We start from the raw sequence: 15,108 nt of genomic DNA, 5'->3' as shown, positions 1-15,108 counted from the left end.
AAAATTTTGATTAAACAGAACAAAGTTTATTTGGAGCCCATAAACCTTAGAAGAGGAAATTCTTGTAAAATAAAAAGATTGATTGATTTATATTATGTAGAATCATTTTATTGTGAAATTAGAGAAACCATAATAGATTGTAAAACACTATCTTCTTATCTGCATATATGAAATAGTCATAACATTTGATTATCATCTGATTAATTCTGTTGTGAAAATAAAAAATATATATGTTAATAAATAAAACAAAATACCATTGCCTTAGTCTACCTATTTCCATTAACATTTTGTTGGTAACGTATTATGTAAAATCAACATTTTGGGAGCTTTTTATAATATTACATTATTATCACATCAAAAATATTTCTGGAGTGCTGCTCTATTTTTTTCATTCATGTCTGAGAAATCCATCAGGTGCATTTACAAAGCACAACCTAAAGCTTCTCCAAATAGAGTTTGTTTGTTTTTATTATCTTTCTTAAAGAGACGCAGGCAAATTTGAAGGTGTCAAATTGCAAAGTGAAATTTCTTAAGTCATCTTTGATATGCACAGCATTTTTATAACCACTGAAGGTAACATAGTTACTTGATTGTGCTATAAAATGGCACTGAGTGCCTGGAAAACACATAATACCGCCCCTTTAAGAGCCTCTGTGGACTGAGTAAATAGCCACAGGTGGCTCTGGAGCTGCAGCTTGCATGCCGCTGGTGTTGAGGATTGATGTCTGAGCTCAGATGGTTTGGTGATTCTTAAGACTGAAAAGTTCTCCTGGTGCAGCAGCAGCACACGGCCAACTTTACACTCCACACCTAAATGTGTATGATCCATGCAAAATGGGAACACGTCAAAAGCAACACTCGTATGTAAAAATGTATTTTTGAGCTTCCTTTCTTTATGCTCAGACTCAGATTATTTGGTGGGCTGTGTTCATTATAATAAATGTTATTCCACAATAGCCTACAAATTTCATTCTGATTGTGCAAGGCTGTATTTATGCTTGTAGTCCCTTTAAAAGTCATATTTTTTTATGGTTTTGTTTTACTTTCCCGTGATTTATTTATAAATAAACAGTCCCTGCTCCTGCAGCGGCCTTCCATCTACAGACGAAAGGACAGACAGATGAACCTCTTTGGACACCTGGATAGAGTTAGATTCATAAATATATGTCTTACGAGGTGAAACAAGGACTGCTCACTAAGCTGAAACAGCTTAGAGTCTTTTTGTCATCTATCACATACTGATTTACTCTGGATGCTGTCCATGGAAATTCTCCATCGTTCCAGTTTGACTTCACCTTCAAGCTCGCAAAGGACTGATAGGAAAACGAAAAGCAGAACCGATACAGTATAGTAAAGTTAATTTTTACGATCAGGGGTGAACTGCATTAACAGTGTCAAAATCTTTGCCTTTTCTTTGCATTTTTATCTAAAACTGTTCATTTTATTCTGTTCAATCCAAGTTGTATTTTCAGTCATACAACAATAAATAGCAGAAGTTTCTCTAACGACATAGGGTGAGATGAACCTTATCAGACTGAACCCACCTGGTTATTTTTGAGTCATCTCCAAACATTAAATTATATCCAACTCACGCAAATTATCATTATAAATAAAATACTAGCATACTCTGTGCACAAAGACATCAAAACAATTTGTGTTTCCACTGTGTTCCTCCTGATTTACTCTGCATACCTGATGCTCCAATATAAGCCTTTATTTCCGTGTGCATCTACAAAATCTGTTTTTCTCAAGTTGAATAGTTTCCAACATGCTGAAGTACAAAAAATGATTCTAGCACAATGATTTGTGATTTTAGGAGTACATGTGTTATGTAAAGCATTCCTGTTTAAATCATTGGTAAAGCTGTAGCTTCCTCTGCACCTTGTACTTGAATATGCTGTGTTTTAAATTCAGATAGTTAATAGGCTTTTGGAACCGTGGCGAATCCAGCCAATAATGGAAAATATGGATGGTTAATAAAACACCTTGTTATTTATATCTACCTAAAGAGAATGGTGACTCACTGTTTGATGAGTGAGTCCTTTGGTAATACAATATATAAACTAAACTAGCCATTTCTTGATCACAAATCTTCAGCTATTGCTCTTTTTTGTCAGTTGTTGAAAATATAGTTAGGTGAAACGCAAAACAAATTATATAAAAAGTGACAATTATGAGAAGCTGAAATATGTGTTATGTATTCTTGTGAAATTTCCGGATTATTACTTCAATTCTGGGGATTTGTTTGGGATCCTTTAAGCTGTCAGCTTTAGGCTGCTGGCTTCATCCTCCCATTTAATGTGGTAATTTATCTCTCTGAAAACTCCAATGTCAAAAATATGTGAACTCTTGCACAGAAAGCATGCACACTTCTACAGTCAAGCACACAAAATGAGAACCACATTGGACATTCGGCATCTCTGTCATGCCCTCTGAAACAGATTTAAAATGGGTGATATATGATTCCTGCTCTTTTCCTGTCCTGTTGTCTTTCTAAATGGCCTTGCTTTATCACTGCATCCCCCACTGCCTTCCAGAAAATGACTGCTCATTACCACATGGAGGCTGGCAAAAACTCTCTTTTTTGCAGAGTGTGGTGGGGATCTTGACAATAGGGCTGAGGGTCTTGTGTTTTTAAAGGATTTGTGGTTAACACTTTGACCTCATGACAAGACAGCTTTTGATTTTGGCTGTGCAGACTTTTTGTCTGAATACGTTCTGTCATTTGTCAAGAGAGAATATTAGGTCAACTTATGATTCCAAACGTGTTTTTTCCGCTGCATTATCTCATGTCTTTTTTGTTATGATGGACACTGTTGCTTTGTCCCTGCAACAGCTAGTACCCCATGCAAGCTAATTTTGCTTGAAAAATAGAATATGTGGTGGAAAACTAACAGTGTGCATGTCCTTAAAGACGCCATCTTGACAGCAATATGTGACGGTGGCAGCATCATTGTATGGGAATGTTTTTCTTTAGCAAGGAAAGTGATGCTAGTCAGAGTTAATGGGAAGATGGATAGAGCTAAACATGAGGCAACATTGGAGCAAAACCTCAAAGAAGCAACAAGGGACTTAACACTGAGGATGGAGGTTCGCCTTTCAGCTGGACAATGACCATAAACATGCAGCCGGAGCTGCAACTAAACTACTTAGAGCCATGTATATTCATGTGATACTAGTAAACCCTTTTGGCACTTAGCCTCAAAACTCCACCTGGATATTTTTGCTTTTTTTAAATTGTAAACATTTCTTTAAATATCCTGTGAGTAAATCATTTTTCCCATTTCTCCATAACAACTGGAACTTTCAATATCTAGCAGCTATTTACAATTTACAGTCTATTACAGTCTGAAACCAATTGCAGACAAATTGTACAAATGATTTCCAATTGTCTTGAACAAATCTGTTCAGTGATGCTACTTATTCAACTTGAGCTAATTTACTAAGGAAATTATCAAAAACATGGGGCTCTGTAAACCTAGTTGGGACTAATGACAAACAAGCATGGTGCTGTGGTTGCAGAGAAAGATAAACCTACAAACTACTGATTCAAGGAAAATGAATATAAATTCATTCCAAACTTCCAGAAAATTTTTTTTAATTAGAAAATCTTTTTCTCCTCCACTTCACTATTACAACTTTGTGATTGTCCATCCTGCTGGAGCAATTTTTTTTTTTTTTTTCCTCATACATCCTCTATCTCGCCACTGCTGCTGTAGAGCACTGGTACCATGCAAGGATTTCACAATTTTAATTTAAAACAATAAGCACCCTCCTCTGAGTCATCATTACCAGCAGTTCTTACATTGCTTTGGTGCGGAGAGCCTCAAATAATTCTTTCAGCTGCTCACGTTTTGTCCTGGGATTTAACAAGAAGCAATGAAACAAAACGCCTGGGTCGTCTGAATAAGACATCTGTGAACAATTGTGTGATTTCATCTGGTTGGGAAATCTGTCCAGCTTGATATAAACATGAACCGTTACGCCAATCAAGTATCCTTGAATTAGAACGTTTTTGGAGCATTTGTCCATGTATCATGTACAGAACTGAGAACCTACATACTGTACTTTAATGAGGTTTCATATGTTCTAACCTGAAAACAACAAGAACTAAACACAGTTAAAAGTTCAGTCATTTGCCTCAAAAGTTGCTAATGACCAAACAGTGTGACAACAGGAAAGTGGTTGCCATGGAGTAGCATGATATTGGAAAAAAAAAAGAGCATCCATATTTTAAAGTCTGAAGCAGTTTTCTCTTCAGCTGACATTCAGTTAATGATCTCATTGTTTTGAAAAGTAAAAAAATATTCTCCGTATTCAAAGTGACTGTCTGTCTAAATGAAGAATCAAGACTGAGCTGGGAGTAACCTGCTGCTCTTGGCTTCAACCAGACACATTTTCCAGCTTCCTGCACAGACTGAATGCAAACGTTACAGAGAAAAAGTCATGATCCTACAGTTTTACTATGTCTGCTATATAATGGGGATTGATCGGAGAGGTCCCCTTTGACAGAATTGTTCCATCTTAAGATTGTAGATTGGGATTTTTGGATAAGCCACATAAAGTTATCCCCTTCATTGTTTTCAAACCGAATGCAAAAACATTTGAGTTTTTGGGACTACTGCCTTTTTCCCTATTTCTGATACAGTTTTCTGGCTGACTGGTCTACATGTTGGCAGATTCTCATGAGTGTGTGTCAAAAATGTATCCCATGGAGAAAAGGGAGAGCAGATCAGTGATGAGAAAAGCAGAAAGAGAATAACTTCCCTGATCCATTCCCCTAAAACCTACTCCCACCTGACTATTCATGGACAGAAGGAGAAGAACAAATAGATTCATTATCAGGTCCTTCCCTTAATTGCAAATCACTTATACATACACAGTTTAATAGAATGCCAGAGAAAACATCAACCAAATTGAAACCAAACATCAAGATTTTGCTTTTCTCTATTGTGGGAAAGCTCATGAGAAAATTCCCACCACGTAGGATAACTAGTGACTTTCTATCTTTTCTTCTTCACATGTACTCAGGCGTATCGCTCATGACAATATTTATTTCCATGACTGAACTTGAGAAATGTATAAAAAAAAAGATAAATGAAATCTGACATAAGTGCATAACACTACAACCACCAAGGTAAAAGTACTAATAGGAAAATCACACACTCACAATACACTTCATAAGGTGAAGAGCTACATGCTGATTTGTCCAGTGAGGATGAGGAGAAGTGTTGTAGAGCTCTAACTTGACAAACCTAAATTGTCCGTAGTTCACCAAACTGCTGAATAACCACTTGTGACAAAAATTAAAATGGTGAAAACTAAAATCGCTGTAATTTCCCTAGATGTTGTAAATATTCTTCGCATCACTACTCTAACGTGTTAGCATTCTCATTTTTCCCCACATAAACGTTTCCGAAATACCTGTCAGTTGGGAGCCAAGCAGGGATTGTGTGAAATATGACAACAATAAATGGCAGGAGCTGAAAGTCTCACTTTCCAACACATGAGGCAATATTTTATACAAGGCAATATTTTATACGAGGCAATATTTTACGTTATGTTTTTATGAAGTCACAGTCCATCTGTCCGTTTTCATACGACAGGATTTTTGTTCCAAAATAAAGCTACACAGTAGGTAGCAGGGAGGAGTTAAAATACTGATGTGACTGTAATCAAAGACTCATTCATTTGGCTCATACACTGAGCAAAAACAAATTGTAGCTGCTGCTAAATATACGGAGAAAAATCCATCCATCCTTTTTCTAACACCAATTCATCCTTGGGTATCATTGGATGCCTCCACACATTCCCATTGTGACAGAAAAGTTTGTTTTAAAGTAACCTGCATCAAAAACAGTAAAATAACTGATTATTATTTAAAAGCTGTCAACATTTTGAGGTTTTCTAACACCAACATGAGACGAAATATGCCTGTTAGGGTGACTCGGTTCATAATTATGGACGGCATGCATTTGTTTGTGAATGCTGATGTTTTTATGTTTTTAGAGTCATGTTATCCTAGACACCAATTATTCATAAATCACCATTTACCACGCCTGTCAAAGCGATTTTTTCATAACGTATGTTTTGGGGCAAGAAAGTTGAGCAGTGGCCTGGGAATGACTCCAACAGTAAATGTTTACCAAAATGTCATAAAATCTTTTCGCTAATGAAAGATGACATGATGACTACAATAAACAAAAAAGGATGCAAAAAAGAGAAGAGGAATTACATCAGTGGAAACACAACGGTGATTTAGAAGGAGACCTGAGAGAAAAATACTATGAAATATGGATGAAGCAAGTTATAGATTGGTAAATAAGTTAATTAAATTACAAAGTAAAGAGTTTTCTGGTAATAAAATAAATGTTTTAAAGTACATGTTTTGATTCGATTATTTTCAAATAGCCTATGATTGATGTTATCAAAAAGCATTCTTTGAATATTTTTTTAGAATAAAATAAAAAGCCAAATGAGTTTGAGACTCAAAGCGAGACTGTCAAGAAGTTTCAATATTTGAACAAAGCTTATACATGGGAAGGCAGTCAATATTGTAACCAAAACAGAAAAGCCCAAAAACCAATAAAAAGAAAAAAAAACTGAACAAGAGACTTTCTAAAATATTCTCCAAAACTTAAAAAAACAAAATAAATGTCAGAAAAAATACACATAACCTACAGTATATCCATTTAAAAGATTATTTTTAAATCTGGCACAACAATAATTATGTGCTTGAAAACTCGGCAACCTTAAGTCATACATACACTTCACTTTTATGTCTCGCTATGAAACATTTAAAAACTGCGGTGCATTCGTAAGATTTGCTCTAAAAATACAAAACTGTACACTCAACTTCCAAAAAGTTTGAGCTCACTGACTACTTTCTTCTCCAAGGTCTGGGGATCATCTAGATGCTTTTTGGGAAATGTGAGACGAGTCGTGGTGGTCCATTTCCCCCAGCCTCTGTCATATTGTTGAATCATGACACGAAACACTAATTTTAACTGAGGCAAGTGAAGTCTGCAGAGCTTCAGATGTTATCCTTGGCACTTTGTTGATCTACTGGGTTGTCATTGATGCACTTAGGTAGTAATTTTGACAGGCTGGCTTCTCCTGGGAAGGTTCATCACCTTTGTGGATAATGGCTCTCACTGTGGTTGAAAGGAATCCTAAAGCATTAGAATTTTTTTTTAACTCTTTCCAGACTCAAGAGTAACAGATAATATATAAGTGCCTTTATATATTATCTGTTTTTGAATTTTATTTTTTATATTACAGGTTTTGTAGCAAACAGAAAGAGAGCTCACTTATTGTACAAGCTTCCATGGAGCATAAAACAATTGCTTTTTGTATTTACGCAGGTTAACCTTGGCTCATTTGTTTAATAATCGAAAGATTATTTGATCAAAGATCAAAAACTCTTGAAATCAACAAGGGGCAAATACTTTTACAGTGTACCATATGTCATTGAAATTCAACTTCAGAAAATACATAGAGCTATTTTGCTGCTTCATAAACTCAGCACGTCAGAATATCGGAAACTGTAATATATATCCCTTAATATATATATATATATATATAAGTGCTATTAAGTGCTATATATAAGTGCTATTAAGTATATATATATATATATATATATATATATATATATATATATATATATATATATATATATATATAAAGGGAGCACTTCAGTTTATATATATATATACATATGACAAACCAGGTTTGAAAAATAACATTTAGCTAAATTAATAAACGTTGCCAACCAATGTGACACTTTTACTCCAACAGCATGCTTCGCAAATATAAATAAAATTACGGCACAAAAGACAAGGAGGTAATTCTATAGCAGAAATAACACTGGTTGTAGGTTAGTTTTGGAGGAATTTTCAAACTGAAATTTTATTTTATCAGGAACTAATTTGTCTGCATGAAGTAATGTAAAGTCTTTCATCAGTGGAGTAAAACATCTGCCATGTTTCCCCTCATCTCAAACAAAACCCAGTCAGCAGTGCAGTCATTGCTTGTCACAAGTGAAACGTTTCATTGTTTTCCTTGTGTACAGTCTATGATTCATCTGTAACAATAGACTCTGGCATGATGGAGGTTGGAATACAAACACTCCGTTCAGGGACTTCCCTGGGAAACACAGCTCCTTTGGTAGATGACATCATTTCTTGTCTCGTGTGATAACATGTGAAACACGGCGTGGAAGGGTGGAGATATTAAGCATCCGACGAAACACACATGCAAGCAGACGTGTGTGTCCTTGAGACCTCGCTCAGGGAGAAATTTTTGGCAGACAATAAGAAAACGATAACACGTCGTATACACACAAACGTGAGCGGCTGTTAGAGGGGATTACATATTAACACATGGAAGCTGAAGAAAGATCATGATGCAGTGCTGTCATCATGAGACTGCAAGGCACCTAGTGATGTCTGGTGCAAAAAGTACTTATTTTTAAGTAATGCAATGCATGTGATGTTAATGTGATTATCATTACCTTTTACTTACTGAATGGACGATGAAAAGTAGGCTTCACAGTGTTGCACAGAAAGAAGGTGTTGGGTCTAAATCTCATCGGTGTCTTTCCAGTGTGATGTTTGTATGAATCTCTCCGTGCAAATACGAAGAGATTCTTCTTTGGGTCCTCCAGCTTCATCCCATGTTGCAAAAACATGCATGTTTAAATGATTGGACTGTTTTTTGCACCTAATCCTAGCAAGTTCAGAGTGGGGTGGATGATGAGTGTGTAGAAAAAGTTCCATAGCATCAATTAGGAAGAGTCTCACGATAATACTGGAGTAGCTGCAGATATCCACAACGCAGATGGAAGAATCTGTTGTGCACTACAAATCTCAATCCTTTCTGGAAGAATGACTAGCCAGCTTTCAAAGAATGCCATAAGAGTTTCGTTCAACTCGTATGGAACTTTCTTTACCACAAGTCAAAACAGGAAACAGCAAATGTATTAGAAGTTGCTCTGTTCAGATGAATAAAAAAATATATATATCTTGATTTTCGTCTTATGAAATGAATCTTTGTCTGGTGAAAAACTAACAAAAACCTTTAAAACATCATTTGGTGAAACATGAAGGCGGTAGCATCATGCTGAGATAATCCTCTTAGGCTAAATACATCCGCACACAACAATTTCTAGATTTTCATCCATAGACGTTTTGAAAACCATCTACAGTTTTCCTCCATATCAAGATTATGTTGGCCTTTCAGAATGAAGTTTGAGTTTGTAGTGTGACAAAATGAGAAAAACTTATTCAGGGGTGAATACTTTTGCAAGGCACTGTGGGCATTGGTGGAAGCAGGTTGTGAGAAGTTGCTCAGTTTATAGAAATAGAGCTGGCAAACTGGTGTTGGGACGACTTTGTCAGGATTATGCTTTATTAATGCACAAAAGTGACACAGCTATTGGTGTACTGAGCAACATGTACAAGGATAAAACAGCTTTCTCAACTTCCAATTATCACACTCAGAGTTAACGAACTGTAACCATAGATGGCACATGGTGTGTGACAAGCAATGAAATTAAAAAGGAAAGAGGGAGAAAAGAGGAGATAGGAGTGTGAGGACAGTGGGTGTGTCTTGTTTTGCACGTTCCCTCCCTCCATCAGAGAGTTATAGATGTAGCAGAAGCAGCCTGCAGCATCCACACCTCCTGGTCCTGAGAGCGCCACTCGTACTGAGAGCATCCAAAGAAGTCCAGCTGCTCAGAAAAGCCACCTGGATTCCTGTGGCTGAACCGTAAACTTCTCACAGCGTCTGTCTTTTGGAGTCAACCCCTGATCTCATTCACGTCACCGCAGGCCGTTTCCACCAGAGACTGATAAAGATGCCGCAGCAGCACTCACACTGCTTTCTGCTCCTTTTCCTCACGGCTTTCCTCATCGGGATGGCTCTGTCTCTTCCATCAATTTCTCACAGGCGCAGGGGTGAGTGAGAGCTGCACTGGTTTCGTCATATGATTCATCTGCATCGGGGGACACACATGATGTGATGAAGTTGATGTATTTATCTTGGTTCTCGTAAACTTCTTGAGCAACAAATGTCCATCTGCTGCCTAAGATGAATGGATAAGAAATCTGTTTTTCTCATAAGTGGGTTGGCAACATATCTGCACCACTTAAGAGAATTTAAGACTGCATAAAATTTATTGTAGGATAAGCTGGGAAAATGGCATAATGTGGTCAGCAAGATTGGTCACTTAAAAATGCCGAAAAATTGATTATGTTTCCAAACACTGAAGGTATGCATAGAGAAATGGATGATATATTAAATTTAATTACAAAATTAATTACATGTAGCCATATTTATATAAGAAAAACAAAGATGATCTGTTTGTAAGTCATGCATAGTTTTTTGATTGTCTTCTTCCCAAACCAAAACCAAAAAAAGTGGATTTGATTCAGTTTTCTGATTCTCTTCAATGTTGCCAAACTCAATTTCCGAAGGAGAAACTTTATTTAAAGTATGTAATTAAACCACTTTGATGAAAGTATGATTACAGGATATTTGGGACAGTCAAAACTAATTTATCCACTTTTTTATGCATTGTAATCAGAGTGAAATAGTTTCCATGTTAGTGGTCAATTGACATGTGAAACAAACTAGTTTGATTGCTTTTATTGGAACAAATCTTACCCGTGTTTGCATTTTAGGTTTGTTTTGTTCCATAATCATTTTGGAAACTGTAATCTTTATTGTGAGGGGATTTTTTTCTACAATGAAATAAATATGACAGGAAGAAACAAATAGTTTTAACAAAGTAAAAATAACCATAACGGAGGCATTTTTAACATATACATTTGAAGTTGATCAAAGTGTGTATGAAGTTCTGTTGAGTTTCCCAGGATTACAAATGAAAGGTGTCATGGCCGCTTTTCAAAATGAGAAAGACAACAGAACATACAATACACATAAAGTGTGTTGAGCTTCATAAAATCAAGACATTTCCATAAAAATGTACCTGTCTGACTGAACTCCCCGACTCACTGCGGCAATTAAAAAGCTTAAAACAACCAAACCACGTGATTTTGAGCAGTTGAATGAGTAAGATTAAATTTTATGGCAACAAATACTGCAGTCAGGTCTGGCAAGAAACAAAGGATAAAAATGGCTACACATGGTGGATGGTCTGTAATGCTGTGGGTTTGTTTCGTTGCTAAAGGCTATGCAGTGCTACACAGTGGTGGTTTGAAACTTTGAAATATCATGAGCCTTTTAAACAGAAATCTTGTGTCCTCTTCTAGAAAACGCAATGTATAAATGGAAAAATGGAAAACAGAAGTAGATCACCAGACACACACCCTGTCTCATTGCCATCAGTCCCAGAGCTAAATGTTGGAGAAATCCTCTGAGGCGAGTTGAAGAGAGGAGAGCATAAAACAGGATGAGGAGTCTGGATGATTTAGCAAGATTGTGCAAAGAGGAACAATCAAACATCCTCCTCTCTGTACACTCCCACCTCGACAAACATTACAGAGGAAGACTGAGTGCTAGCTGTCCTGTTGGGAAGAGGGAACCATAGAAGATATGGGTGCTAATAATTAACACTTGTAAATAAATGTGCCCAAACTACTGGCTGATCTCAGAGGTGTTAGTATTTTTGGAAGACAACAACACAGCTGTGGGTAAATATGATTAAACTTTCAGTCTGTGTTTGACTACTAAAGGCTTTCTCGGCTTTTATATTCTATTTTTTGTACTCTATTACTATTGCTAGTAATTTAAGTAAATTAAAAAGGTTGTTTATTTGTGTTTTGCAGTTGTTGGAAAAGGAACCCAAGCATGAAACATAAGAACATCAAAAGTGCATTACAGCGTATTAAACCTTCTCAGCCTGATTAGGATTCTTGCTACATTCTTGGAAAGGAGATGAAGTTTCCACAAATGTTTTCCATATTGTCTCATTGTCCTCTTACTGTAGTTTTTCAGTTCTCACATGTGAATTCTTGTGATAATGATTTCCATTTCCAACTCTGTTCTCCGCAGCCCTTTAAAGGCATTATTGGCAGTAACAGTCATTCTAGCTGAGGTGGTACAAAGCATTCAGAACAGCTGACTAAGGTTTGCTGGTGTTTTTTCTGGCTGCTGTACTCAAGAAGTTTTTTTTGTGTTGCTGCTCTCTGACCAGAGTCAAATGTCTTTGCTTTTGACAGTAAGAAAAGAACATTATTGTTAAAGTATTCTGGATTTTGGGATGAACTTGCAGCAAGGCGGTCCTGGGTTTGAATCTCAGCCTTCTGTCTTTCTACACGGAGTTTTGAATGTCCTCTCTGTGCATGCATCGGTTCTCTCTGGGTACTCCGACTTCCTCCCACAGTCCAAAAACATGTTAGGTTGACTGGCTTCTCTAACTTTTCCATCTAATCTAAATTTACATGCCAGTTATAGTACTTAGAATAAAACAATTATTTTAAAAATAGTAAAACAAATGTGAAGAAGAAACTTTACATCTTACTTTCCCGCAGTATAAACCCTTCAAAACCAGTACTCACAGTAGGACATGTATATAGGCGACTGCAGCTGGATGCGAAAGGTTTGTCTGAAAGTTGTGGGTTCAGTTCCAGATTCCTACTGCCACATGTCGAGGTGCCATTGAGCAAAGTATTTATCACTAACTTGCCTATCGAGCTGCATATCAGTGTTTGTGAGTGCAAATGGGTGAATACTTAAAGCACTGAGGGGCCAGATACCTAGAGAAGCACTATAAATCTGGTCCAGTTATATGTTAGGACAGTGCAAAGTAATTCCAGTGACAATATCTACCATTTGCTATATGTTCACTTTAGCACAATTAAACTTGTTTACAAAACAGTCTCAGCAGACATTGAACATTATTGGTGAAAATGTCTTTGTTCTTCATCCAGTGAAGTGATCTTAGAAATTGTATTAAAATATGAGTAGGATAAATTGAAAATAATATTTCTCAAGTAGAATTGAAAAGAACAGAGCTATGAAACTGCTCCTTGCCATAATTATTTTTCAAAAAGTCACTCAAGGAAATGCAAACAGTTACTAGACACCTCTGACTATCACTATTTCAAGCATCACTGTGATTTCCATGGCTTTATTTAATTAGTTTAAACACATATCTGTATCTTAATGAGTTTCTTCACCTGGAAAAAGTGAAATGAAAATCTCAACATTCGTGCGCCTTGAACTTTTTTACATTTTGTCAAGACGTAACAAAACATCAGCAATTGTGGATAATTGTGTAGGTGGGAATTTGTGTCCGTCCCCCTTTACTTTAAGACCCCTAAGTCAAATCCAATTGGCACCACCTACTTAGTAACAGAAGTGCATTTTTTAAGTAATTTAGTCCAAGCATAAATAGATCTGCTATTACACTACACATCACTTTAAACACACCATGCCTCCAGTGAAACATGGTGGTGGCTGCATCATGCTGTGGGGTTCCTTTCATAGTGGACTCTCACCTGTCCACTATGATTGAGCTGTTACATAAGGAAGAATGCCTAAATTGTATCTAAATTTCCTCCCTAAATTTACGCTTGCCTTCCACGTCTATGTAAATGAAATCGCAACAAAATATATTTAAGGTTGTGGTTTTATGATGAACGAATACAATAAAAGTTCAACAGGTTTTTGCAGAGTATGATTGACACAGTTTAGCACAAAATACAATCCACAAACTAGAGTCATGCCAGACAAAGCAGAATCTCTTGTCATCACTAGACTAATAAAGTGGTGAGTCTGGCATGAGAGATGAAAGCATGAGATTCATTATTTGGAAAGTTGAGGCGAGATCAGGTTAAAAGTACGATGCGGATGACACATGTAGGGCAGCAGAGATGAAGTGAAGAAGGAGAAGGATAAAGCAGCCATATGAGAAAAAGAAGAAACAGCTGCTGCTCATAGGGGAGTCTGACACTGAGGTGGTGATGTAGTGTGAGAGAGGAGAGACCCACATGGGAGCAGCATGACTGTTTGGGGTAAAATATGAAAATTGCAGGCACGACTTTCTGCAGCCAGGCAGGATTTAAGGTGACGCCCGCATTCAGGCCCAGATATGTGACTATTGATGGATGTGGCCAGAGAGACGTGTGCTGAGTCAAAGGAGATATTCTTGGTAGTGAATTTAACTGGTCTCCAGTTATTCCCATTAGAGCTTATGTAGGTCAGGTCCCGTGTCGTTAAAACACCCGCTAAATTATTTCAAAACCTCCTCCGTCTGACTCACGTGAGGCTCTGAGGGATTTTCCCTCTTCATTTCCTTAACTGGATGGAACTGCTACACCAAACAATACAGTCAAACATCTGTCTTTATCTTCACAATGAAGAGATCCAAGTTTTGCTTCACCTCCTCACTTCCAGAGACCTGAGGCGCATCTCTCCATGACTAAACCCTGCAGTTAAATACAGGCTGGGTACAAATGTGTATCTACAAAATGTATCAGCTTTTTCAGATTTTTTCACATGTCAACCACAAACATTAGCATATTAAATTGGAACTTTTAGCGGACCAACACAAAATTACATATATTTGTAAAGTAAAAAAGAATGCTGCCACCATCGTGATTCAACATGAAGATAGTTTGTTTTCAGAGCGCAAACTTTTTTTTCATCACAAATTACATTTTGCATTTTCAGTATTTAGCACACCTGAGTCAACACAACCCTTTTCTGCAGTTACAGCTGTAGGTTTTGTTGAATGTGCCAACGACACATCGGACTAAAACTTTTAGGGTTTCGTCCCCTGACTATAACCAAAAAAGGTCCAGTTTGTAGCTTAGGCTCTATTTATTGCTAAGCCTAAAAATATATTAGGCTCAGTCAGATTGGTAGATTACATCCTGTAATGTTAACTTTCAAATCTTGCCACAGATTTATGTTTGGACTTTGACTGGGCCATTGTAACACATGAATTTTCTTTACCAGATCTAACTCTGCTGGAAAATGAACAACAGCTCCATCTTCCTTAAACTATCACCTCCCATCAGGTCTGATGAATTTCCTTATCCAATCTCAAAATAAGCATTTCTACATCATGACACTGCCACCAGCATTTATTATGGTGAGATAATCGTTAGTGAACTAATGTTCTCCAATAAATATTGGAGA

General features: G+C 36.9%; 1 protein-coding gene across 5 annotated transcripts in view; it reads left to right on the top strand.

Annotated features, from left to right (window-relative positions):
• Nucleotides 1–9,658: 9,658 nt before the first annotated feature.
• Nucleotides 9,659–15,108, top strand: part of abi3bpa (ABI family, member 3 (NESH) binding protein a) — a 32,227-nt gene continuing 26,777 nt past the window's right edge. For 3 of the 5 annotated variants that reach the window (XM_032568693.1, XM_032568694.1, XM_032568692.1), the window contains exon 1: nt 9,659–9,956. In XM_032568693.1, the coding sequence (XP_032424584.1) occupies nt 9,857–9,956 (100 nt within the window). In that variant the 5' untranslated portion in view covers nt 9,659–9,856. The remainder of the gene's footprint in view (nt 9,957–15,108) is intronic. The other 2 variants (XM_032568696.1, XM_032568695.1) reach the window with 1 other exon arrangement.

This window comes from Xiphophorus hellerii, chromosome 7 (genome assembly GCF_003331165.1).
Source record: "Xiphophorus hellerii strain 12219 chromosome 7, Xiphophorus_hellerii-4.1, whole genome shotgun sequence".
NCBI lineage: Eukaryota > Metazoa > Chordata > Actinopteri > Cyprinodontiformes > Poeciliidae > Xiphophorus > Xiphophorus hellerii.
The sequence above is the reverse complement of the archived record's forward strand: the minus strand, read 5'-3'. Positions and strand labels throughout refer to the sequence as shown.